This window comes from Garra rufa, chromosome 14 (assembly GCF_049309525.1).
Source record: "Garra rufa chromosome 14, GarRuf1.0, whole genome shotgun sequence".
Classification (NCBI taxonomy): Eukaryota; Metazoa; Chordata; class Actinopteri; order Cypriniformes; family Cyprinidae; genus Garra; species Garra rufa.
The window spans coordinates 16470937-16497254 of NC_133374.1; the positions used below are offsets into that span (position 1 = coordinate 16470937).

The 26318-nt window shown below is 33.8% G+C and overlaps 3 protein-coding genes across 3 annotated transcripts in view; 1 reads left to right on the forward strand and 2 right to left on the reverse strand.

Moving 5' to 3' along the window:
- The window catches only part of LOC141285172 (nesprin-2), a 95432-nt gene extending 94047 nt beyond the window's left edge, over nt 1-1385 (reverse strand). The window contains exon 1 of the mRNA XM_073818220.1: nt 1037-1385. The gene's annotated coding sequence lies outside the window, so the exon portion shown is untranslated. The remainder of the gene's footprint in view (nt 1-1036) is intronic.
- Nucleotides 1386-15340: 13955 nt separating this feature from the next.
- Nucleotides 15341-16133, forward strand: dharma. The gene is made up of 3 exons (XM_073817482.1): nt 15341-15632; nt 15734-15921; nt 16035-16133. Exons 1-3 carry the CDS (start codon nt 15341-15343, stop codon nt 16131-16133), a joined length of 579 nt encoding a protein of 192 aa, XP_073673583.1.
- A 2062-nt stretch (nt 16134-18195) lies between these two features.
- Nucleotides 18196-26318, reverse strand: part of clip3 (CAP-GLY domain containing linker protein 3) — an 18235-nt gene continuing 10112 nt past the window's right edge. The window contains exons 12-14 of the mRNA XM_073818327.1: nt 22804-22868; nt 20540-20612; nt 18196-20441 (exon numbers count right to left, since the gene is read on the reverse strand). Of these exons, the coding sequence (XP_073674428.1) occupies nt 20387-20441; nt 20540-20612; nt 22804-22868 (193 nt within the window). The 3' untranslated portion in view covers nt 18196-20386. The remainder of the gene's footprint in view (nt 20442-20539; nt 20613-22803; nt 22869-26318) is intronic.

Below are 26318 nucleotides of genomic sequence, written 5' to 3' on the forward strand. Positions count from 1 at the left end.
AAATTGCAAAAAGGGATCTACTTAATAAAAAAAGATAGTTACTGTTAGTCACAAGTTTGGACACACCAGACTGAATTTTTTTTTTTTTATGTCTGTCATCCTAAAAACCTTTTGATCTAAAAGCTTATGAATAAATGTGTGAACAGCTTTGTACACAAATATTCACAGTATGCATTTCTTTAAAAACCTTTTCAAAGGATGAGTTGGTCCAGATAGTGTAGGACAACAGTTTAAGAAAAATCCATACTTGAAAAGAGTGCTTAAATTAAAAAAAAAAAAAAAAAAAAAAAAAAGGATTAGAGCTGTGGCTCCTAAAACATACACTAAAATACAAGCTCAAACTTGTTTAATATTGTTGCTCAAGCTAATTCCATTTGACATTTTGTATCATTTTAATAACTCACTAATCACGGCTATTCTAAAATGTGTCCACACTTTTGACTAATTGCATCTGTTAAAGCAAAAAGCAGGGTGTAGAGGTGCATAGGCTCTATATGGGTGAAATTGGCATTTAAGCCCATAATTAAATATATTAACAACAAAAGATCTTTGACCCAGAATACAGGCCCAGTTTAAACTACAAGAGGCGTCAGATGTCATTGTGGGAATAATCAATGGGCATGAAGTATCACATTCAACAGTAGGCTGTAACATGATGGCCTGGTGTTGTCAACTAAGTGAGTCATGCATACCATTCCGCAGAAACAGCAACACATTTAAATACTTTGAAAACAGTGGCTTGTACAGACGTAAAACACTTAACACACCCTTTGCACACAGTCACGCGGGCAACTAGTCTAGTAGATGCCCCAAATGTTTACCTCCCAATACATTTCAAGAAAATTAACTTTGATACGTGATCTATTACTTTTATTTAGAAAACGTACGCGTGGGTATATAATTATAATTATAATTACGCTGATGAAACAACACGTGCTAAATACACAAGCGCAGTGTTTGTTAGCAATGTTTGCTAGCGGTTAAAAAAAGAATGCAGCAAGTATTAAAAAGTTATACACTTCCTCTTAACACTTACGTGCAAAACCAGTCCTAACTCCAGCTTCCAGTTTTCTCCTTCAGGGAATCCCTCGGGGTTTCAGGAATCATACAGGTGCAAAAGTTTTCATCCTCAGGGTAAAAAAAAAATGCTGATCAAGTTTGAAATGCTAGGTATGCTTTACTGACAGACATCAAGCAAGAAACGTTACGTTGTGCGATAAAGTGAAACTGTGTTTCAGTTCACTTAACATAGCCATCAGTCTTTTGAGTTGTAAGCAAATTGAAACGTCACCTGACACAGGTGAAAAATAGGCCACGCCCCCGCTCCGCCTACTCACCTTTACAGCTCTTATGCGTGACTTCAGGCACGGATATTTATTTACGGAAATAAATAATGATATTATCTTTGTAAGAATAGAGAAATAAGACAATGAGGAGAAAACAAAGGAGAAAATGCACTACACAATAAGACAACGCAAAATTAGGGGCATTTTGTAAAGTTTGCAAATACTTAAAGTTGCATGCGTATTTGTTTCTGCTGTGCTGTTATTTTGGAAATTCATTCATGTCATTCAGGAACATTTAGAGACTTTTATGAGCCATAAAATCATAACAATCAGTTGGTAGCCTTTCTACAGAATTGGTTCAAAGTCAGAGTTTGGCGTGGCTTTTTCCACAGATTTTGTATATATGCAAATTGTATGATATCCAGGGTAAACATTTCTAGTAATTGTGCAGTTCATTTTCATATTGTATTTTCAGAAAGTTTTGGAATATTTGTCTTCTCCCTAAATTTGTCACTACCGAAACCTATTAAGATTTTGCTTACATCTTTCTTGTAAATATATGTTTTTCAATTTTATTAAAATGTTTTCAGAGGTAAATCAATAATAATGACACTTTTAACAATATTTCAAGTGTGGTTTATGAGATTTGTTGTATTTCTTTGTAAAAGACTAAAATTTTCTACTAGTAAAAAGGATACTACTAGTAACAATTTTATTTAATAATTTTAAAAAATTACACACACACACACACACACACACACACACACACACACACACACACATATATATATATATATATATATATAATTTTCACAGAATTTAATATAAATATTTATATAATATAAATATATGTTTCATTGATAATTTATAATAATTAATTAATTAAAAATTAATTGATATTATATTACTTTTCATTTTATTGTCACTGTCTTAAATGTATTATATATACATTTACTCTATTATGCATTACTCTATTATAATTATATCAGTATTATGGTTTATTATTATTATTATTATATTGTCATATCAGTATTTTATTTTTATATACTTAATAATAAATATTTTTTATATTTTTATATTAATATGTGTGATTAAATTAATCTAATTTAAAAAATACAAATTAAATAAATTAAATCCCAAATTTTATTAGTAAATTTAGATAAAAACTAAAACAAAACAAAAAACCTAAATGTTTTAAAATATATAATAGTTATTCTAACTTTATAAAAAATATGGAAAGTAAATTCAAGTGTGGTATATGAGATTTGTTGTATTTTGAATCCAGTTTTTCTTTGTAAAAAGCAAAAAGTTGATCATATTGATTTCAAACATGAGATTCATTCAGTTTGGGTATGTATCGAACCAAACACTATAACTCAGTATACTTTATTTTTGATAAAACATCCCAGGTTTCAGTCATGACTGCACATTTTTGGTAGTGACAGTAATGTTTTGGTAGCGACCACATACTAAAACACTACTAAAACATAGTAAAATACAAAAAACAAAAAAAAATGCACTGTACTAAAACTGTACTAACATTTTGTTTATTCCCCCCAAATAAAGGATTGTGTGTTCCCTTTTGTTACTACCGAAACAATGATGACATGTTTAGGTCGTGACTGTTTCAGTAGTGACAATTTTAGGGAATAACACCCAAAAAAACAAGGATGTCACTACCGAAACAGTGTATGTTTTAGTCCATTGGCTGAGACTAATTTTATCTAAACCCATAAATTTATGATCTGGAAATATTTCTTTGTCCCTCTCTCTCATAGCTACAAGGTGTGAGTAGGCCCCATCATTTTGAGGTAAATGTGTTCAAAAGTATGAAAAATCTGTGAGTAACGTCAAAGAATGTCACTACCAAAGCACCATTTTTCTATTAAATACACTTTTTTGGGTGTTTTTCCATAATTTTTTTTTTCATAACATAACAGTTTTTGTATGTGTACAAGTGCTCAGAACTGATTAGCATCTTTGAGCTAGGTTCAAAAGTATCTAAAATTGTCACTACCAAAACAGTGACCGAAACATTTGGTGGACTTTCAATTTTAGGGAACAACGCCCAAACAAACAAGGTCGTCACTACCGAAACTTTACCAAATGTTTTGGTCGTGACTGTTTTAGGGAATAACACCCAAAAAACAAGGATGTCACTAACGAAAATTTAACCAAATGTTTTGGTTGCGACTGTTTTGGTAGTGACAATTTTAAGGAATAACTCCCAAACAAACAAGGATGTCACTACCGAAACTTCACTAAATCTTTCGGTTGTGACTGTTTTAGGGAATAACACCTACAAAACAAGGATATCACTACTGAAACTTCACCAAATGTTTTGGTTGAGAATGTTTCGGTAGTGACAATTTTATGGAATAACACCCAAAAAACAAGGTCGTCACTACCGAAACTTTACCAAATGTTTTGGTCGTGACTGTTTTAGGGAATAACACCCAAAAAACAAGGATGTCACTAACGAAAATTTAACCAAATGTTTTGGTTGCGACTGTTTTGGTAGTGACAATTTTAAGGAATAACTCCCAAACAAACAAGGATGTCACTACCGAAACTTCACTAAATCTTTCGGTTGTGACTGTTTTAGGGAATAACACCCACAAAACAAGGATATCACTACTGAAACTTCACCAAATGTTTCGGTTGAGAATGTTTCGGTAGTGACAATTTTATGGAATAACACCCAAAAAACAAGGTCGTCACTACCGAAACTTTACCAAATGTTTTGGTCGTGACTGTTTTAGGGAATAACACCCAAAAAACAAGGATGTCACTAACGAAAATTTAACCAAATGTTTTGGTTGCGACTGTTTTGGTAGTGACAATTTTAAGGAATAACTCCCAAACAAACAAGGATGTCACTACCGAAACTTCACTAAATCTTTCGGTTGTGACTGTTTTAGGGAATAACACCCACAAAACAAGGATATCACTACTGAAACTTCACCAAATGTTTCGGTTGAGAATGTTTCGGTAGTGACAATTTTATGGAATAACACCCAAAAAACAAGGTCGTCACTACCGAAACTTTACCAAATGTTTTGGTCGTGACTGTTTTAGGGAATAACAACCAAAAAACAAGGATGTCACTAACGAAAATTTAACCAAATGTTTTGGTTGCGACTGTTTTGGTAGTGACAATTTTAAGGAATAACTCCCAAAAAAAACAAGGATGTCACTACCGAAACTTCACTAAATCTTTCGGTTGTGACTGTTTTAGGGAATAACACCCACAAAACAAGGATATCACTACTGAAACTTCACCAAATGTTTCGGTTGAGAATGTTTCGGTAGTGACAATTTTATGGAATAACACCCAAAAAACAAGGTCGTCACTACCGAAACTTTACCAAATGTTTTGGTCGTGACTGTTTTAGGGAATAACACCCAAAAAACAAGGATGTCACTAACGAAAATTTAACCAAATGTTTTGGTTGCGACTGTTTTGGTAGTGACAATTTTAAGGAATAACTCCCAAAAAAACAAGGATGTCACTACCGAATCTTCACCAAATGTTTCGGTTGTGACTGTTTTAAGGAATAACACCCAAAAAAAAACAAGGATGTCACTACTGAAACTCGAAACGCGACTGTTTCGGTAGTGACAGTTTTAGATACTTTTGAACCAAGCTCAAAGATGATAATCAGCACATGGTTAGCTAGCACAGTTCTGAACAGTTGTACACATATAAAAACCAAATGTTATGGAAAAACTCCCCAAAAAGTGTGTTTAATTAGAGAAAAATTGTGTTACACACAGATTTGTCATACTTTTGTACACATTTGCCTTAAAATGACAGGTCATATCTACGAAAGCGTGACACATATTACGTTCTGATCATAAATTTAGGGGTGTAGTTAAAATCAGTCTTAGCCAATGGACTAAAACATACATACATACATCGGTAGTGACATAAAAAATGTTTGTTTGTTTTTTTTTTAATCAAAAAGATATTTTTAAAAACAACAATGCAATAAAATACAAAAAAGAATAATATAATTTTCAAGTTGAAATTTAGGGATTAGGGTTTGGGACAGCCACCTCCCAATTGCAAGTACTCAATAAATGATGATTTTACATATTTTAAGCTTACTTATATTTTAAATATTATTGTGGGTTTCAACAGATAATAGAAGGATCTTAGTAAACATCTAAGCCTTAATGCTTTTTTAAAAAAAATCTTTTTTGGTTGTGGGACAGCAGTTTGCACCAATTCTGGAGAATGGCCTATATAAAATGTAGTATGCATCTTTTTCTAATCAGTATTTTTGTATTCTTAAACTATCATAAAATATAAGCCTGCAGGTTGGGCTGTAAACAGATTTTTTATTATTTAAAAGTGCAAATGCTTGCATGTGTGATGATGCAGTATTCAATATAACACAGCCATATTCATATAAAGAAGTTTATAACCTGGAAGCATTGTAAAACTAATTAAAATTCCACCTAAGGTATGATTTAACAAAAAATCCCCAGTAGGTCAGCATTTACAATATATTTTGTGCAGTGTTTCTTTTAGAATTAGCTGCTCAGACTAGGAAACTGCAGCATGAATGTATGTTGTATTGGAGGGATGGATTAGCTCACTGTATATTAATAACCAAATCCCCCATAGGAGTTGATTACAGGGAAACAAAGAAAAAGGTCCCATAAGGGGCCAGTGCAGTCTGACAACTGCTAGATATGAACTTGGCAGGAAACCATTTAGCCCCCTTGAAGAGCATGTGTGAGCAGACGGCACTTATACACCAGGGTACATCGAACCGCCGGCCAACCTTCACTCATGTACCCCGTGTTCACTCATGCAGTCACTATTTGTCTCTTTCCTCACCCAGTAAGGAGGTACGGCTCCTGCATATGTTCTTAACTCAGAGTGGGGAGGGGTCCGGTGATTCATCACTCATGTCAGAATGAATCGGTCACTCTGCTAATTATGAATAAAACACAGTGTAATTATGCAGTCGAGTGTATTTACTTGCTTTATTTATGCAGCTAAAAGAAGCCCCCAAATTTGCATTAGGAGAAAACAATAGATGTCCATTGAGATTGAAAGGTGAAAAGGTCACAAGCTTCATTATAAACCAAAGGCAATGACTTAAAGGGACAGTTCATTCCCCAAAATTAAAATGCTGTTATCATTTACTCACCATCAAGTGGTTCTAAACTTACAAATAAAAACAATATATATGTATGTTATTATTAATGTTCACCCATTTGTGTTCAAATGGTTGCTGCTTTTCTGCAGACAGCAATAGCCTTACAAACATAAAGTATGACACAATTCTGTCAGTTCGCATAAATTAACTTCATTCTTCCAATGAATCATTCAATGTTATTGTAATTATGTAATGCCGTCATCCAGATGCAAGTCTTCTAATAAAATGTCTCCCTCTTCTGGTTGTTCGGTGAACTGTTTAACACATTCATCGTCGTCCTTTGATCTCGGGCTTTGTCAATATCCCCCTTTCATGGCAGTACTGTAAACCTCAAAGCGTGTCAAATGAGTGTGCTAATATAAGACGTCTTATTTGGAGGGGTTTCAAAGGACACCAGAAGCTTTGTTCGCATTTGTTAGCTCATGAGCCAAAGCAGACGAAATTAGGTCAGCACTGTGTTTCAAGCAGCAAAGAAACGCGGAGAAAATGAGCCTTAACATCCTCACTCAAATGCCCCCACCGTTACAAAAAGAGGCTGTGTTGTCTGAATCTTGTCCTGGTTGTTAAATATTTTAGCTTAGCTCTCTCTCTCTCCGTTCCTTGTGTCACCTTGTGTGGCCTCCACAGTCTGCTGAGCATGTTCGGTCAGAACCGGGTTGCGGAGATGATTAATCGACTCAAAATAAACAGTAATAACACAGTGCTCTGGAAAAGGTTATTAACGTAAGCGACTCTAGGGCAAACTGAATATCTAATTTTCTTGCAGACTGACGAAATGATAGAAGATTCACAATATCGATTAGGAAAATGTTACAATGTTAGGTGATCTGTTAAACAGGCATTATAAAGATGTATTCTTTAGATCAGGTGTTTGCATAGATACAAGTTAGCAAGTTACAAGTTTGCAAGTTAACTGCCACCCAAATCACTTTGAGAGACCCCTAAAATATTAATATATAAAATATTGCATATACAATTACGTAAGTATAATATTATAAAGACATTGTTTCTAACTTCTAATTTCGAAGTAATAATTCAGTGATTCATTCAGCACAGTCACTTAAATGAATCAGTGTTTTTGAAAGAATCTGTTAAGTGAATCATTTTTATGATTGACTTATACAGACAGTCATTACAAAGTAAATAATTCAGTGATTAATTTGACGCAGTCACTTGAATAATCAGTGTTTTTGAAATGATCTGTCACATGAATTATGAGGTAAATGATTCATTCGATGCAGTCACCTGAATGAATCAGTGTTATTGACAGAATCTGTTAAGCGAATAATTCTAATGATTCACTTATACAGAGAGTCATTACAAAGTAAATAATTCAGTGATTAATTTGACGCAGTCACTTGAATGAATCAGCATTCTTGAAAGAATCTGTTACATGAATTTCAATGTAATAATTCAGTGATTTAACACAGTCACTTAAATGAATCAGTGTTTTGAATGAATCTGTTAAGCAAATAATTCGAATGATTCACTTATAAAGACAGCCATTACAAAGTAAATAATTCAGTGATTAATTTGACGCAGTCACTTGAATAATCAGTGTTTTTGAAATGATCTGTCACATGAATTATGAGGTAAATGATTCATTCGATGTAGTCACTTGAATGAATCAGTGTTATTGACAGAATCTGTTAAGCAAATAATTCTAATGATTCACTTATAAAGACAGTCATTACAAAGTAAATAATTCAGTGATTAATTTGATGCAGTCACTTGAATGAATCAGTGTTTTTGAAATTATCTGTCACATGAATTATGAGGTAAATGATTCATTGATTCATGCGATGCAGTCACTTGAATGAATCAGTGTTATTGACAGAATCTGTTAAGTGAATAATTCTAGTGATTCACTTATAAAGACAGTAATTACAAGGTAAATGATTCAGTGATTCATTCGACACAGTCACTCGAATGAATCAGCGTTCTTGAAAGAATCTGTTACGTGAACTACAAAATGATTCAGTGATTCATTCAACACAGTCACTTAAATGAATCAGTGTTTTGAAAGAATCTGTTAAGCGAATAATTCTAATGATTCACTTATATAAACAGTCTTAACAAAGTAAATTATTTAGTGATTCAAACGATACAGTTACTTAAAATAATCAGCATTCTTGACAGATTCTGTAAAGTAAATAATTCTAATGAATCACTTATAAAGACAGTAATTACAAGATAAATGACACCATCACTTGAACGAATCAGTGTTTTTGAAATGATCTGTCACATGAATTATGAGGTAAATGATTTATTGATTCATTCGATGCAGTCACTTCAATGAATCAGAGTTTTTGAAAGAATCTGTTTAGTGAATAATTCTAATGATTCACTTATATAAATATTCTTAAAGTAAATTATTTCGTGATTCAATAATTTTAATGATTCACTTATAAAGTCAGTCATTACAAAGTTAATAATTCAGTGATTAATTTGACGCAGTCACTTGAATGAATCAGCATTCTTGAAATAATCTGTTACGTGAACTACAAAATGATTCAGTGATTCATTCAACACAGTGAATCAGTGTTTTGAAAGAATCTGTTAAGTGAATTATTTTAATGATTCACTTATAAAGACAGTCATTACGAAGTAAATGATTCAGTGATTCATTTGACACAGTCACTTGAATGAATCATTGTTTTTGAAAGAATCTGTTAAATGAATAATTCTAATGATTCACTTATAAATACAATCATTAGGAACTAAATCATTCAGTGATTCATTCAACACAGTCACTTGAATGAATCAGCGTTCTTGAAAGAATCTATTATGTAAATTACAAAGTAAATGAATTGTTGATTCATTCGACACAGTCACTTGAAAGAATCAGTGTTTTTGAAAGATTCTGTTAGGCAAATAATTCTAATGATTCACTTATAAAGTGAATATACATCTAAATACTTTTTAGGGGCCGCTGTATGTTATATAACTCCTCTAGTTTCTGACCATTGTGATAAATACCTTTCCCTAGCTTACATTTTCGCAGTGACATTTGATCAGCTCTCATTATATGAGGGCCAGCTTGTGTAGAGTTGAATTCAATGACCTTCAGATGCTTGACTGAGTTTGTGACACACAGTTCATAATTCTAATTGCTTTGTGACTGGGTAGCAAATCAAGCTGACCTGATGCAGACGCTGTTTCTTGGGATGAGATACGAGTTGCTTTTCCAGCCATCTGGAACAGTCAAGAAGAAGCGTGGCCTTTAATACAGTAGTTCAGCTGGCTGTCACTCTCAGGCACCAGAGGAATAAAAGAACAGTGCACACAGACTCACTGATCCAATACAAGTGGGAAATAAACTAGATGTTTTTTAAAGAAACACAAAAATAAGATTTTCAAACATTTACTCACCCTCAGGCCATCCAGGATGTAGAGTTTGTTTCTATAGAGACAGTCATTACAAAGCAAACAATTCAGTGATTCATTCAAGGTATTCACTGGAATGAATCAGGATTTTTGAAAGAATCTGTTAAGTGAATAATTCAAATGATTCACTTATAAAGACAGTCATTATAAAGTGAATGATTCAGTGATTCATTCAATGCAGTCACTTGAATGAAAAGCATTCTTGAAAGAATGTCTTAAGTGAATAATTCAAATGATTCATTTATAAAGACAGTCATTACAAAGTAAATGATGCAGTGATTCATTCAAGGTATTCACTGGAATGAATCAGCATTCTTGAAAGAATGTCTTAAGTGAATAATTCAAATGATTCATTTATAAAGACAGTCATTACAAAGTGAATGATTCAGTGATTCATTTGACGCAGTCACTTGAATGAAAAGCATTCTTGAAAGAATGTCTTAAGTGAATAATTCAAATGATTCATTTATAAAGACAGTCATTACAAAGTAAATGATTCAGTGATTCATTCAATGCAGTCACTTGAATGAATCAGTGTTCTTGACAGAAACTGTTAAGCCAACAATTCTAATGATTCACTTTTAAAGAAAGTCATTACAAAGTAAACAATCACAGATTCATTCAATGCAGTCACTTGAATGAATCAGTGTATTTGACAGAATCTGTTAAATAAATAATTCTAATGATTCACTTATAAAGACAGTCATTACAAAGTGAATGATTCAGTGATTCATTTAACGCAGTCACTTGATTGAAAAGCATTCTTGAAAGAATCTCTTAAGCCAATAATTTAAATGATTCACTTATAAAGACAGTCATTACAAAGTAAATTATTTAGTGTTTCATTTGACGCAGTCACTTAAATGAATCAGCGTTCTTGACAGAATCTGTTCAGCCAATAATTTTAATTATTAAAGACAGTCATTAAAAACGTAAATGATTCAATGATTCATTCGATGCAGTCACTTGAATGAATCAGTGTTCTCCTCAGAATCGTTTAAATAAACAATTCTAATGATTGACTTATAAAGACAGTCAATACAAAGTCAATGATTCAGTGATTCATTCGATGCAGTCACTTGAATGAATCAGCGTTCTCCTCAGAATCTGTTAAGCCAATAATTCTAATCATTTACTTATAAAGTAAATGATTCAGTAATTCATTTGAGGCAGTCAATTGGAACGAATCAGTGTTTTTGAAAGAAACTGTTAAGTGAATAATTCAAATGATTCACTTATAAAGACAGTCATTACAAAGTAAATGATTCAGTGATTCATTTGAAGCAGTCACTTGAATGAAGCAGTGTTCTTGAAAGAATCTGTTCTTAGTGAATACGTGAATAATTCTAATGATTCACTTATAAAGACAGTCATTAAGTAATGACTGAATCAAGTAAATGATTCAGTGATTCCTTCAATGAAGTCACTTGAACGAGTAGCGTTCTTCATCACTTGCTCACCAAAGAATCCTCTTAAGTGAATGGGTGCCATCAGAATGAGAGTCCAAACAGCTGATAAAAACATCCACATGACTCCAGTTTATCAAATAAAGTTTTGTGTTCATAACATCCATCCTTAATATTACTTTTTCCAGTGAAAAAGTTGTCTCGTATGAATCAGGAGAGAAATATACACAGATCAAACACTGCTTACAAGCATTAACAGTCCAAAACAGTTCTAAACAAATATGTCGGTGGATATGAATGTGTTACTTTGGATTATGGACTCACATTTTGGCCAGAAGTGACAGTTTCATGATTTCTTACATGAGTGAATTACTTGCAGATTGTTGTGATGTTTTTATCAGTTATTTAGACTGTCATTCTGATGGCACCCATTCATTGCAAAAGTGTCATTTTTTAATTTTTTGGTGACCTATTCCTTTAGATGCTGTAATAGCATGTAATAAGTAAACAGACTGCTTCCTGAATTCGTTTTTCCAGATGCAGTTTATGCAAAAGACACCATCAGGGCCTATTTCCTCAGTAAAGAGTGACTCAGCTAATCTTAAATCCAAACACCATCTGCCCGGGTCTATTTCTCAGACTACAGTACAACTGTTGTGGCCCAAATATTCTCTACAATAACGTCTTACCTTCGATCATAAATCATTTGATTGTAGTAAGAGCACCCCATTGAGAAAAGCAAGCGAGTAACCCTCAAAGCCGCCCTCGTTTGTGTGTGCTTTGGATGGATTGCTTCAGATTAGATGGGTAAACTTCCTTTTGTGTTTTTGGGATGCACATCTATCTAACTCACTAGAGCTTGAATTTCATCCCCAGATCAGTTTGATTTGGCAGAGCTGTATAGTTGGGAGTTCTCAATGAACATCCAGCTCTGTTTGGAGGAGGTCATGCATTTGTTAATTGCCTATTGGCCCAAATCATATCAATGCTTGTCAGTAGCATTGTGCAAATCCTGGCTGTACAGATGGATGCTTACAACCACACTGGATGATCTGAATATGGGTCAACCATATGATTGAGTTCAATGCTCTGAATCAGACTGCTGCCTTTATCATGCAAATGAGGTTTGTTTAGTGTGAGTTTCTGTACTTTTGTTGACTGATTTTGAAGTGGAAGATCTGACTGATTAAATATATAGGCCTATATGCTCTTTTATCCTGTTGTTGGACTAGTAATCCCTCTTTGATTTAATGAAAGTCCTTTATGTATCAAACAGAGCTTACAAATTGTTGTAATCTGAAGGGAAAGGACAAAAACCTTTCATACTTAAAGATACACTACCAGTCAAAAGTTTTTGAACAGTAAGATTTTTAATGTTTTTTAAAGAATTAAAAGAAAAGATCTTAATGTTCAAAAACTTTTGACTGGCAGTATTTCTGAAGGATCATGTGACACTAAAGACTTGAGTAATCATGTTGAAAATGTAGCTTTGATTACGGGAATTAACAGAAATTTTATAATATATTCAAATAAAAAAACAATTATTTTAAATAATATTTTAATGTTTTTGCTGTACTTTGTATCAAATCAATTCAGGCTTGGTGAGCAGAAGAGACTTCTTTAAAAAGCATTACAAATCTTACAGTTCAAAAACTTTTGACTGGTAGTCTACTTTTTGAAACTAAATCCCTGTAACAGATCTATTCCATCCAGATAGAGATATGCCAGGGCATTGAAGTTCATAATAGTAAATTTGTGTTTAATACATAAAAATCCATCCTCAGTATGATGAACGAAGTGCAGAATTTTCATTTTCTGTATATAGTATGTGCTGTGTGGGCCTTGCAGATTATCAAATGATCTCATTTGGCAAAGAGGCAAAACCAATATCCGCTCAGTGGGATTTTCATGTGAATTCTTTGTAAACCCAAGTAGCTTAAAAAGAATCGAATATTAATGATGTAAGCTGAGTTATATTGGGAGAATCTGCTGGTTTGTAAAATACACACTCTCTCGGTCAAAACCGACTAACCGCTCGTGACGTCCCTAAGCTACAGCTGCGGCTTGTGCTTTAAAATAACCATGATCATTTAATCTTGAGTTAACCCTGATTTATTGGCATGCAGCACATATGTAACACTGGAGGTTTTTGAATAATTCCTCCATCCACAGACACTGACCTTTTTTAGTAGTAATATGATAATGCAATCCTTTCTTTATGCTGTCCAAAAGACTGTATGGCATTTATTTATTTACACCAACAGTAAAAAGTACCTTTTTTGTTTTTTTGTTTTTTAAAGAAGTCTCTTTTGCACACCAAGCCTGCATTTATTTAATCCAAAGTACAGCAAAAACAGTACAATTTTGAAATATTTATTACTATTTAAAATGACTGTTTTTTATTTTCATATATTTTAAAATGTAATTTATTCCTGCGATCAAAGCTACATTTTCAGCATCATTACTCCAGGCTTCAGTGTCACATGATCCTTCACAAATCATTCTAATATTCTGATTTACTGCTGAGTAGTTTTCAGGTTTCTTTGATGAATAGAAAGTTCAGAGGAGCGGCATCTGAAATAGAAATGATCAACTGAAGGCATCCTTGCTAAATAAAAGTAAAAATATCAAAAAGATTATAATGTTACAACAGCTTTTTATTTCAGATAAACGCTGATCTTTGGATTTTCTATTTATCAAAGAATCCTGAAAAAAAATGTACTCAACTGTTTTAAACATTGATAATAATAATTGTTTCTTGATCAGAAAATCAGAATATTAGAATGATTTCTGAAAGATCATGTGACACGACACTGGAGAATGGAGTAATCCATGCTGAAAAATTAGCTTTGATCACAGGAATAAATTACATTTTAAAATACATTTAAATAGAAAACAGTTATTTTAAATAGTAAAATATTTCAGATTTTTACTGTTTTTGCTGTACTTTGGATAAAAAAAATGCAGGCTTGGAGAGCAGAAGAGACGTCTTTAAAAACATTAAAAATCTTACTGTTCAAAAATGTTTGACTTGTGTATTTATTCATTCATTCATGTTTTATCAAACTTCCCTAAAAATACCACAAGATGGCGACATTTATTCGCGTATTTATTACAGATATATTTCAGTCAACATAATGTATTTCTTTACAGAAAAATAACACTCATTGATCATTGTCATTACGTGCAGCAAGTTTCGTTTAATAGCTACGTTTAAGTATTATTAAACCATATGAAAATGGACATGAAAGAAGAAACAAATCAAAGCAGTTTTGACCTCTTTGAAAAGCTACAATAAAACGACTTTCATCTTTTTAACGTCAGTGAACGCGATGATGACGTCACATTTTCAAAGCGCGCGCGTTCCTTTGAACAAGTGTCATCAAAGTTAGGCTATCTATCTATCTATCTATCTATCTATCTATCTATCTATCTATCTATCTATCTATCTATATCTATCTATCTATCTATCTATCAAAATAAAATACAATTAAAATATGTAAAAGGTAAAACTTTGAAAACAATTTCATTTTCATTGTCAAATTTTAATTGTATATAAATATAAAACATTTATTAAGTTTATTAAGTTTACGTAAATCTGTTTCTGTATGTTTTTCAATCGTCTTTTAATGATTATTTATTAAAACGTTTTTACATAATGTATATATAGCCTACTATAATAAAGTATTACATATACAAAACAGACATTCTTATCATACTACTTTATATTAAACTATTACTGTAATGTCAGTGAACTATAAAATCAATAATCTAATGCATGCAGGCCACTAACTTCTCTATTAGTATTAAAGTGTGATCAATAAACGTTCATAGTATCATCACAGGTGAATTTCAAGTGTTAGGTTGAAAGGGTTTAAGGATCTTCAAAGTGGATCTTCAAAAGTTAATTTCCTTTTGACTTCCACCTTTACAAAGAGGTGTTAATGGACCAATATTAAATACATTAATACCTCAGTTAAAACGATACAAGGGGTACAAATACATCTCCCCAGTTCCATGTCATTATTAAGAGAGCAAGAGAAGAGAGTACATAGTCACAGCAGCTTCTGAAGACCCCTACTTGAACATGGCAACTCAGAAATTCTCAAACTTCTCTATTGACTACATCTTGGGAGACTCCAGCAAAGAGTCACCTGGAGTGGATCATCCAGCTTCTCCTCAGGATTTCCCAGGGCACTTGACCAAACTGTATCAGGATGGATGTAGAGGTTGTGGTGACCATACAGCACTAATGCTGAACTTTCCATCTCCATCATGGAATGCAGGGATGTACAGCTGCTGTGTTCCAGTCTCATATTATCAAGCGCCTTTCAATTCAAATTACTATGCGGGTCAACCGTGGCCTTTTGCCGTATCAGGTATGCATTTTTCCTTTCTTTCTTACTTAAAACTTTCTTTTATTTAAAAAATGCAATACATTTTGTGTTTATAATTAATTATACTTTAAAACATTCTTCAGGTTGTGATACAGCTGAGAACCACTGCCACCAAACTGTACCTCAGAGACAGCGCTGTCGAATCCGAACGGTTTTCACCGACAACCAGACGGAGCAGCTCGAACGGCTCTTCGCAATCACCGACTACCCGAGCGCTGAAACCCGGGCAGAGCTAGCAAAGAACACCGGCCTCAGCGAGGAGACCGTGCGGGTAAGAAAGCGCTCTTTATCTGTGTACTCAAATAGGCTACTATTTCAAACTTTGTGCTAACGTTTATTTAAAAAAATAAAATGACTAAAAACTTTTTTATTTTGAATTTGTAGGTCTGGTTCAAGAATCGACGTGCACGTAGAAAGAGACAGACAACCTGCCCCGACAAAAACACGAGGCGCGCTCCCGATGATCATCCTGAATCGGATTAATTTATGATTTAATTATATCAACACAGACTCAATGTCTTTTAAACATTGTTTTTAAAAGCAACTTTTGTTTACAGTGTAAAAATATGTACATTTTATACGAATAAACACACTTTTCTCAGTGAAATAAGCTTGAGTTTCGTTTATTTGTTCATGTTTTCATTTGGTTGATTTTGCCCATCTGGCGCCGCCATTTGTAAATTTTATGAGTTTGGCTTCCTCATATGTGACCCTGGACCACAAAACCAGTCATAAGGTTAAATTTTACATAACTGAGATGTATACATCATATGAAAGCTCAATAAATAAGCTTTCTAATGATGTATGGTTTGTTAGGATAGGACAATATTTGGCTGAGATACAACTATTTGAAAATCAGGAGTCTGAGGGTGCAAAAAAATCAAAATACTGAGAAAATCACCTTTAAAGTTGTCCAAATTAGGTTCTTAACAATGCATATTACTAATCAAAAATTGAATTTTGATACATTTACAGTAGGAATTTTACAAAAAATCTTCATGGAACATGATCTTTACTTAATTTCCTAATGATTTTTGGCATAAAAGAAAAATCTAATTTTGACCCATGCAATGTATTTTTGGCTATTGCTACAAATATACCCCAGCGACTTAAGACTATGGTTTTGTGGTCCAGGGTCACATATAGGCGTTTAGCTATTTTTAGCTATACAAAGTTCGCTTTGCTGCTTGATATTGAAACTGATATGTCTTACCATATTATTTTAATGTATTATGTTAATTATAAACATGGTTTTTAGTGCAAACTGTTTTACCGGTAGCAAGTTATTCTTCATTTCCCAACGTAAAACGTAAACATAACCGAAATAAACTCGCATATTTTGCTAATTATTGCTGCTGAAAATGGTCAATTATTGTCATGTTTTGGGCTGTATACTAATCGATCAGACCAGGAAAAAACATTTGGAGTACTATAGACTGCCAAAAGTTAAAACAAATCAAGGAGAGAAATGCAAAAAACTGAGGAACAAAAGACGTTTGTGGTTGGCCAAACTGAACCAGGATTTCCTGGACAAGAATCTTGATAACATTTGAGTTTGTTCTTACCATTTCCACTCAGGTAGTTGAAACATTGGGCTAATATCTTAATTAATATTGCTCGTATGTATCTTTACCACCTGTTAACTTTAGTTTGTCAAATTATTGGGCCCTTTCCTGCTTACTAAATCCTTCTCTATATGATTTAGCAGCTTCTATACGTTTTTTCCCATGGTTTAGACAGCATAAATTAGCAGAACAATGTATTCAGTATATTAACCGTGCAATCCATGCTGTTGTTTACATCAGTAAATATAAAAAAACTGAGGAACAAAAGATGTTTGTGGTTGGCCAAACTGAACCAGGATTTCCTGGGCAAGAATCTTGATAACATTTGTGTTTGTTCTTACCATTTCCACTCAGGTAGTTGAAACATTGGGCTAATATCTTAATTAATATTGCTCGTATGTATCTTTACCACCTGTTAACTTTAGTTTGTCAAATTATTGGGCCCTTTCCTGCTTACTAAATCCTTCTCTATATGATTTAGCAGCTTCTATACGTTTTTTCCCATGGTTTAGACAGCATAAATTAGCAGAACAATGTATTCAGTATATTAACCGTGCAATCCATGCTGTTGTTTACATCAGTAAATATAAAAAAACTGAGGAACAAAAGATGTTTGTGGTTGGCCAAACTGAACCAGGATTTCCTGGGCAAGAATCTTGATAACATTTGTGTTTGTTCTTACCATTTCCACTCAGGTAGTTGAAATACTGGGCTAATATCTTAATTAATATTGCTCGTATGTATCTTTACCACCTGTTAACTTTAGTTTGTCAAATTATTGTGCCCTTTCCTGCTTACTAAATCCTTCTCTATATGATTTAGCAGCTTCCACACGTTTTTTCTGTGGTTTAGACAGCACAAATGATCAGAACAATATTCAGTAGTATTTTAAAAAGTGCAATCTATGCTGTTGTTTACATCCGTAAATATCGCCAATTTGGCTGCGCCGTGTATAATCATTCAAAACAACACATTCAAACTAAGTATAAAACACTAATGTTTATTAGTCATATATCCATAGTCAGGATAGAGTTTCACTTGAATTAATAATAAGCTTTTTCATGCTGATATACTGTAGGAAAAAGAAACCTGCAAATGTATACACAGCATGCAGTACAGTTATGTTGTCCATCAAATCCAAAACCGAATTCATGATAAGTTCCACATTAATCTGATTTACAGAGTATATAGTTAACATGAAAACACAAAGCACAGGACGTTAAAAAAGTACCTTGTGAAATTATTAAAATAGATATTTTCTCAGACGAATAAATGTTTACAAATGAACTATACCAATTACACAACTGGATAGAAAATGACAGAAAGCTTTGCTGACGATGCTAGATGTTACATTGAAACTCTCTGAAAGTGTGGAGGGTGAGCCAGTCAGTGCGAGATACTTACATATGAAATAGTCAATTTACACTCATACTTTTACTCTCCTTTTGGCATCAAAAAACGGAATGTGACTTGTCCTGAATTTAAGGTAATAACGGCAACATATTGATGCTTTCTACAACTTTTAAGTCACCATCAAGCAATATACTGTACTCTAGAAGTCACAAAATGATAATGCACAATTTCAGGGTTTGTTGTGAGCTGACCTTTGCACTCCATCAGAAGATGCACTATTCTACTCACTACAGTGTCAATGCTAAACCTACCGCACAGATTTTTTAACGAAACAATGGCATGGCGGCTGAAGAAACCAAAAGCTGTTCAGACCTGCTCAAGCAGTACTTTTCGCAAGTTGCTTTTTTTGTAAATCAGTGCAGTTGACCAAGTGTTCACAAGAGAGGAGAGTGCACAAGCCAAGCTGTTGTTTTTTATGCTCTCCTTAAGAAAATCTGCCCGCTCTGGGATCGCTGTAGTGGTTTGACCTATTCTTGGTTGATCCCAGGAGGTCATCTAGTAGGGACAAACACTTTTACTCATGCTGTGCTTCCATAGGTGTTAATAAAGTAGACAGAGTTTCTATCCATATTCATATAGCAAGATGACACAGAGTAAATATTGCTGTTATTACCCACACACTTGATTACGATATCATAAGCACACACTGTTTTCACAATCAGGATTTTAAAGAACAGCATTTACAAAACTGATCCAAGTGAAAACGGAGAGAGAAGGAGTAGGTAGTCTGGCCTAACAGCTTCTATACAGAAGATAGATGAGGATTTATGTTAAAATATAAACTGTACTTCACTTTAAACTATACTAGATGAACTATCATTTGAATTTTTTTTGGTGAGAGAAACATGATTGTGATTCGTATGGTTATTTGGGTTTATAAAATAGACAAATCTTTCAATTGCCACCTCGTTGTTTTATGACAGGTCGAGAATGAACATGCCTCCTTAACAGTACATTATTTTATAGTAAGAGATTATTGAGCTTTTGCACTTTGGTTTTGTGGTCGATTTTAATTAAATGAGATGTGATTAGCTTATAATATCTAAAGCAGGCTTCTCACCTCATTTCAGAGCAGTTTATGACCTAAAAACGTGCCCATGCCTGCTTATTTCATGCAAGATATTCTATATTTTAAGCTAGCTGCTTACAGTTTCACTGTAGATGAGGAAAGCACTGGGTCCAATGGCAAAAACAGACAGTTAAACAATTAAACATTTTATGTTTTCAGATGTTAACTAATAATAATGTCACCTACTAGTTCATTTAAAGGCATTTGAAACTTATAAAACGAAGTCTGTATACTACAAAATACTGTAAAGTAAGACAACAAAGGTGCATAATACAGCAGCATGTTTACAAACACAATAAAAGCACGTTTACAAATTAAAACAGACATACAAGCCTAGTTTTTAGTGGATTATGACTGTGTTATCAAGCTCGAATACTGCCAATAATCTACCCACAGTGGTTTAAGCGAAACCCGAGCAGATAGATCTAGAGATATGAATGGCTTTTAGTCTGAATGATTTTCTCTTATTTTGATTTCATAAAAGATTGTTCTATAATTCGATCACCGGAATGCAGGACGTTAGTTACTTGACAAGGCACTATTTTTTTGCTATTGAGTTGCCGTCAAAGGGGCAGGACAGCAGTCTGGGTAGTTCACAGAGAGAAGCACATATGAATAATGGAAGTACACAGAGTGGGCGAGGAACAGAAAAAGAGGGGGAGATAGAATTAAAGATGTAACCGGTGGGTTTAGGACTGCATCTCCGCACGGAGCATCCAGGGAAACCAGCAACAGAACAGCAACCTGCTAAAAGAGAAATGGATCATGAATGTAAAATGCTGTTTAATTTTACAACACAGGATGCATTATAGATTCACAGCTGCAGCGGGACATGAGCATACCTGGATATGGAACTTTCAGATGTTATGTCTTTCGGAGAACGCATCGTATTAAAATTACGCTTCGGCTGGGACACTGCAGAGGAGGATGAACACAAAAACGTTACAAACATGCACCTGAGGGTGCCATGTGGGACTGTGCTGTTTATTTATACACTGTAAAAAGTTTTCACCAGTTTTAACTTAAAAACTTAAGTTTAGCAACTGCCTTAAAATTTTGAGTTAAATCAACTTAAGTCATTTCAACTCGCAAGTAAAATCAACTCATTTTTATTGTAATAAGTTCAAATGACTTGTAGATTTAAGCTGATTTAACTTAAAATTTTAAGGCAGCTGCTGAACTTAGGTTTTTAAGTTGAATCTGGTGAAAACTTTTTACAGTGTATGCATATTGTATAACGTTTTTTATATATATTTGCTCATTGCAACATGCAATCATTTAGCTGAATGTTGATCTTTGGAACAGAGGGGGAAAATACTTATTGCTATTACACATTATGGACAGTAGGGGTCACTATATGCCTAACTGACGAGATATACACAAGATGGAGCACTAAATGTGAGCTCATGCTGTTTATTCATACAAATGCACTCTCTGATTGTGGAAAGTGTTGCTTTAAAAACAGGGAAAGAAAATAAACAGGAAATATTTTCCAAATTAAAGGGATAGTTCACCCATAAATTAAATTTCCGTCAATATTTACTCACCCTCATATCATTCCAAACCTGTAAGAGCTTTATCTTCGGAACACCAATTAATATATTTTTTATGAAATCCAAGAGCTTTCTGACACTGCATAGACAGCAACGCTGACACATTCAAGGCTCAGAAAGGTAGTAAGGACATTGTTAAAATAGTCCAGGTGACATCAGTGTTTTAACCCTAATGTTATGAAGCTACGAGAATACTTTTGTGCTTGAAGAAAACAAAAATAACAACTTTATTCAACAATTTCTTTACTAAAATACCTTTTTATTTTCAAGGACTTCAATAAGAGATCTTACTTAAACCCTCAAACAATGTATTCTCTTTCAAATTCTAAAAAAACATAAACAGATAAATAAAAATATACTAATAAAACAAAATAGCAAACATAAAGTAAAGCACATGCAAAGTATTACTACTAAAGAACTGCAAAGTATACTACACATTTCTACTATAGTAAAACCATGGTTAATTTTCTTAAGGGATTTGTATTTGTGCATACTTTCTTTTTGTTTTGTTTTTATACTGCCTTAATTGAGGTTTTCTACTGTTTACACTGCTCTGAAATTCTGATCTGAAACAAATGATTCAGAACAGCAACCTGCTATAAGAGAAATGGATCATGAATGTTTAATTTTACAACACAGGATGCATATGCATTATGACTCCGAGGTCCCGAAATGAATCAAATGATTCACAAACCCGCACCAACCTGCTCCGAACTCCCAGTCTGAAACAAATGATTTGCGATATGTGATCTGAATGGATCGCTTCGAAACGGTGAATCATTTTACAACACATTGGTTTAACTGATTCAGAGTTTCGAAAAGCTCCATTTCACCCATCACTACGTGCTTTTTAAAATCATTACAAGCGATGTCGAAAATCGAAAATGAATGTCTTCAATCTGGCTTTTGAATCCAGATTGAAAACATTCATTTTGAATTGTTTAAAATGACTGATCGAAGTCGCGAGTTTGAATTAACCGGAGAGAATCCAGCATAAATGACTCAAGTTTATATGTTCCTCTTTTCGCGTCTTCAGCCATGTTTACACAACACAATTAGTACTGCTACTGACTTAGCTTGTTAGTTTTATATCAATAACTGACATAAGTAAAAAAAAGTATGACTTTTTTAATTTTATGGTACGATATGCTGATTATTCAAAAATTGTAAACCCTTATTTTATACATATGTTGTCTTTCAATAATTCAAGCACTTTCCAAGTACCTCTTCATGGAATATTGCTATTTTAAAGGGTTTTTCAGGCTTTAAATTTTAAAAAGTCAAATTCAAGTACTTTTAAGCACTTTAAGCACCTTGTACGAACCCTGTTACTACCTTCCTGGGCCTTGAACGTAGTTGCATCGCAGTCTATGCAGGGTAAGACAGCTCTCAGATTTCATCAAAAATGTCTTCATTTGTGATCCAAAGATGAACAAAGGTCTTATGGGTTTGGAACGGCATGAAGATGAGTAATTAATGACAGAATTTTCTTTTTTGGGTGAATTCTAGCTTTAACTAGCACAAGAAGAACATGCTCTTATCGCTGTACTTACTAGTCACCTGGTGGACTTTCTTCACTAGTGTCCCATCACCCTGAGGATCTTTGGGCCCTGCAATTCTGCAAGATTAAAATATTAAACATTTTCAGTTTTTCATTTGTGGTACTGTTCTGTTACATTTTGGTGTCTTTTATGTGCCAGATTCACTTTCGTTGGTTCATCAGCATTTTAACATTTTGTTTTTTACAGTACATGCAAGGTATTGCTAGTAAAGCTAGCAACTTGGAATGTGAAGAGTATTGGCCATGTCATAAAGAAAAAGAAAACCTTGACATTTCTCAAAAAAAGAACACGTCTCCATTGCTCTATTGCAGGAAACTCACCTATCGGACGCTGAGCATTGTAAACTGAAAAGAGACTGGGTGGGCCAGGTATATTATTCTTCTTTTACGTCGAATAGCAGGGGTGTAGCAATTTTAATTCACAAGGACATTTCATTCAGTTTGGAGTATGTAGAGTCTGACTCTGAAGGAAGATTTGTACTAGTCCCAGGTTATATTTTTGGAGTGCATCTCACTATTGGAGATGTTTACGCCCCAAACACTGACTGTCCCAGTTTTATATCCCAGACAGTCTTGCAGTTTAACCAATTTTGTAGAAACCTGGGGTTCCTGGGTGGTGACTTTAATTGTATCATGGATAATAATTGGGACAAATCCACTCCACAGACATTGACAGGACACAAATCCTCACATACCTTATGGAGTATTTGTAAAGATTTAGGCCTTAGCAGATGTTTGGAAGGAATTGCATCCAAAAGTCAGAAATTACACGTTCTATTCTCACCCTCATAAATGTTATTCCAGGTTGGATTATTTTTTCATACCATCTAATTGTATTTACCAAGTGAAATCTTGCCGTATTGGTCCTATTGTTTTATCCGATCATAGTCCTGTTTACTTAGACTTTGATGTTAATGTGTCTATTCCTAAATCTAATTATTGGAAGTTTAATGTTTCACATTTGAAGCAGAAGTTTCAAGCAGAAAATAGCTCATTATTGGCAGGATAACCAGAACTCCCCTGTTTCTTCTGCGACAAAATGGGATGCTGCTAAAGCCCTGTTACGGGGCCACATCATTTCCTATGCTTCTTTAGTGAGTAAAGCCAAGACCCAAAACAGGAGAGAATTAGAGGCTAAAGTAACTTATCTAGAAAATCAACATAAACAAATGCCAAATCAGACCAATTGGATTCAGCTATGCAGAGCAAGAGCTAAATTAAATTTAGACCATACTGAACATATTAAGAAATTACTGTTTTTTAGTAAGCAAAAATATTACGAATTTGGAAATAAACCTAGCCATTTGCTTGCATATCAATTTAAAAAAAGGCACAACAAGATAGAATTATAAAAGCAATTAGGACTCCAGAAGGCAGTGTATCCTTTGATTCACAGATAATTAATGATAATTTTTCCAATTTCTATAGGGCTTTATATAAAGCTGAGGGTTGTGGTTTGAAAGAGAACTTATCAAACTATTTGAGTAAGATCTCCCTTCCTAGTGTCTCTGAGACAGACAGAACTTTTTTAAATTTCCCAGGTGTGTTTCAAATGTAAGTCTAATATAGTACTGTGATGCACGTATTCTGAGACTGTGACATGATCAAGAGGTACTGAAAAGAAGTACACAAAATGGTTCAGAAGATCATCGGTAAAACTTCTGATCTATCCCCAAGTATTTATTCATTGAACTGTAAAAATGAATTACGCCTTAGTCATAATCTAGAACTTGTGTTCTGAGTACTTATCTGGTGAGAAAAAATATCTTTTGTTGTGGTCTACTCCTCATGTTCCTTCGATTAATATGTGGCTGAATCAAATTGCTACTTTCCTAACTCTGGAAAAACTGAACTGTGACTTGTGTCAGAGGTCTGATGATTTCTGGTGTATCTGATGTCTGCTCTGGGATTTTCTTGAGAATGTATATTGAATGTTTTATATATTACTTTATTTTATTTTTTTGTGTATGTGCTATTGCCCTTCACTGATTCTTTGAATCAGTGGTTGTATATTCTGCTGTAAGACACCCATACCACTGTTTTGTTATTTTCAAATCATAAAAAAAAAAAAAAAAAATTATATATATATATATATATATATATATATATATATATATATATATATATATATATATATATATATATTAAAAATTATTAACTTCAACATATTGTTTAAATGAACATTTGAATAAATGTCTCAGTTTTTACCTTACATTAGATGGTTTCACAAAGACATAATACATAGCGTAGATGGTATTCTAGCACATTTTCCTAGGCCTGACATTGTTCTGCTACTTTATCATTATCCGTTCATAAACAGTGAAACATCACTGCAAATGTGTTCCAATTCAGGAATTAAAGCTAAATGAAAGCCAAGATCTGCTCATATTCTGTAACCAAAACAGTCCGTATTTATTGTAACCCAAGTTGTGTATTCTTTAAAAGAAAATCATGTTGAATGTTTTACCTCTGAACACGGGATGGTGGTGCAAAAACCCCATATTTGGGCAAACAGTGGAAGTAACGCACTCCAAATACACTGCCATCATGCTTTCCAGTGGGCTGCTCCAACTCCACACCAAACCAATATCCTGATGACAAGAATCCACACACACAATTCTAAATACTTGCCACACATTATTGTATTTCTGTGTGATTTCAGATTAATTATAAGGGAATTACAAATCATAATGTTAGGCTTATTCTCATATCATTGTATTATAGCATTATCTTAGGCCTTCACATAGACATACCGGGAGCAAAGTCTGTCTTGCCAAAAAAAGCGGACAATCCCTTGCTTTTGGCCCGCCACCAACACCTGATCCCCAACCTCAACCTTGACTCCATCAGGATCCAAACTGAGCCCAGACAAAGACTTCTTTCTTGAAACTGGTGAAGATAACAAACTTTGTGCAGTAAAAAATGCAGTACAGACTGTGAAACATTATTACAATAATATCATTGTTTTTACTGCATACGATCAAATAAGCCTTGGTGAGCATAAGAGGCTTAGTTAAAGTGGTCACACATTAACTTGAATTAAGATGAACCTTGGACAACACAAAACTTCAAATCACACGTATAAAATAGATAGATGTTAGATATATAGATGTTATCACTTACTCTTTTCACGATCTTTCTCTTTTTTCTCTTTCTTGATCTTGCCGGTTACACGGGACAAATCCATGCGAGGGGTTTTTGGGGTGGAGGTGACTGAAGAGGGGGTCTGCTCTTGAGCTTTGCTGATTTTTGACACAGGGGCAAAGATGCCTGAAGAATAGATGTGTTCACCAAATATTAAACTCTAGATTATTTCAACCGAATAATGCAATCAGTACGAATCTCAATGTATGCTTGCTGTTGTCATTATAATAATTGTAAAGTTACTTTTATAATACAGAAACTAAGAGAACACACCTTGTTTTGGGGAGCAAATAAAATAGCGGATTCCACCCACACTTCCGTCATTCTTGCCCTCTGGCTCGTCCAGCTCAATACCAACCCACT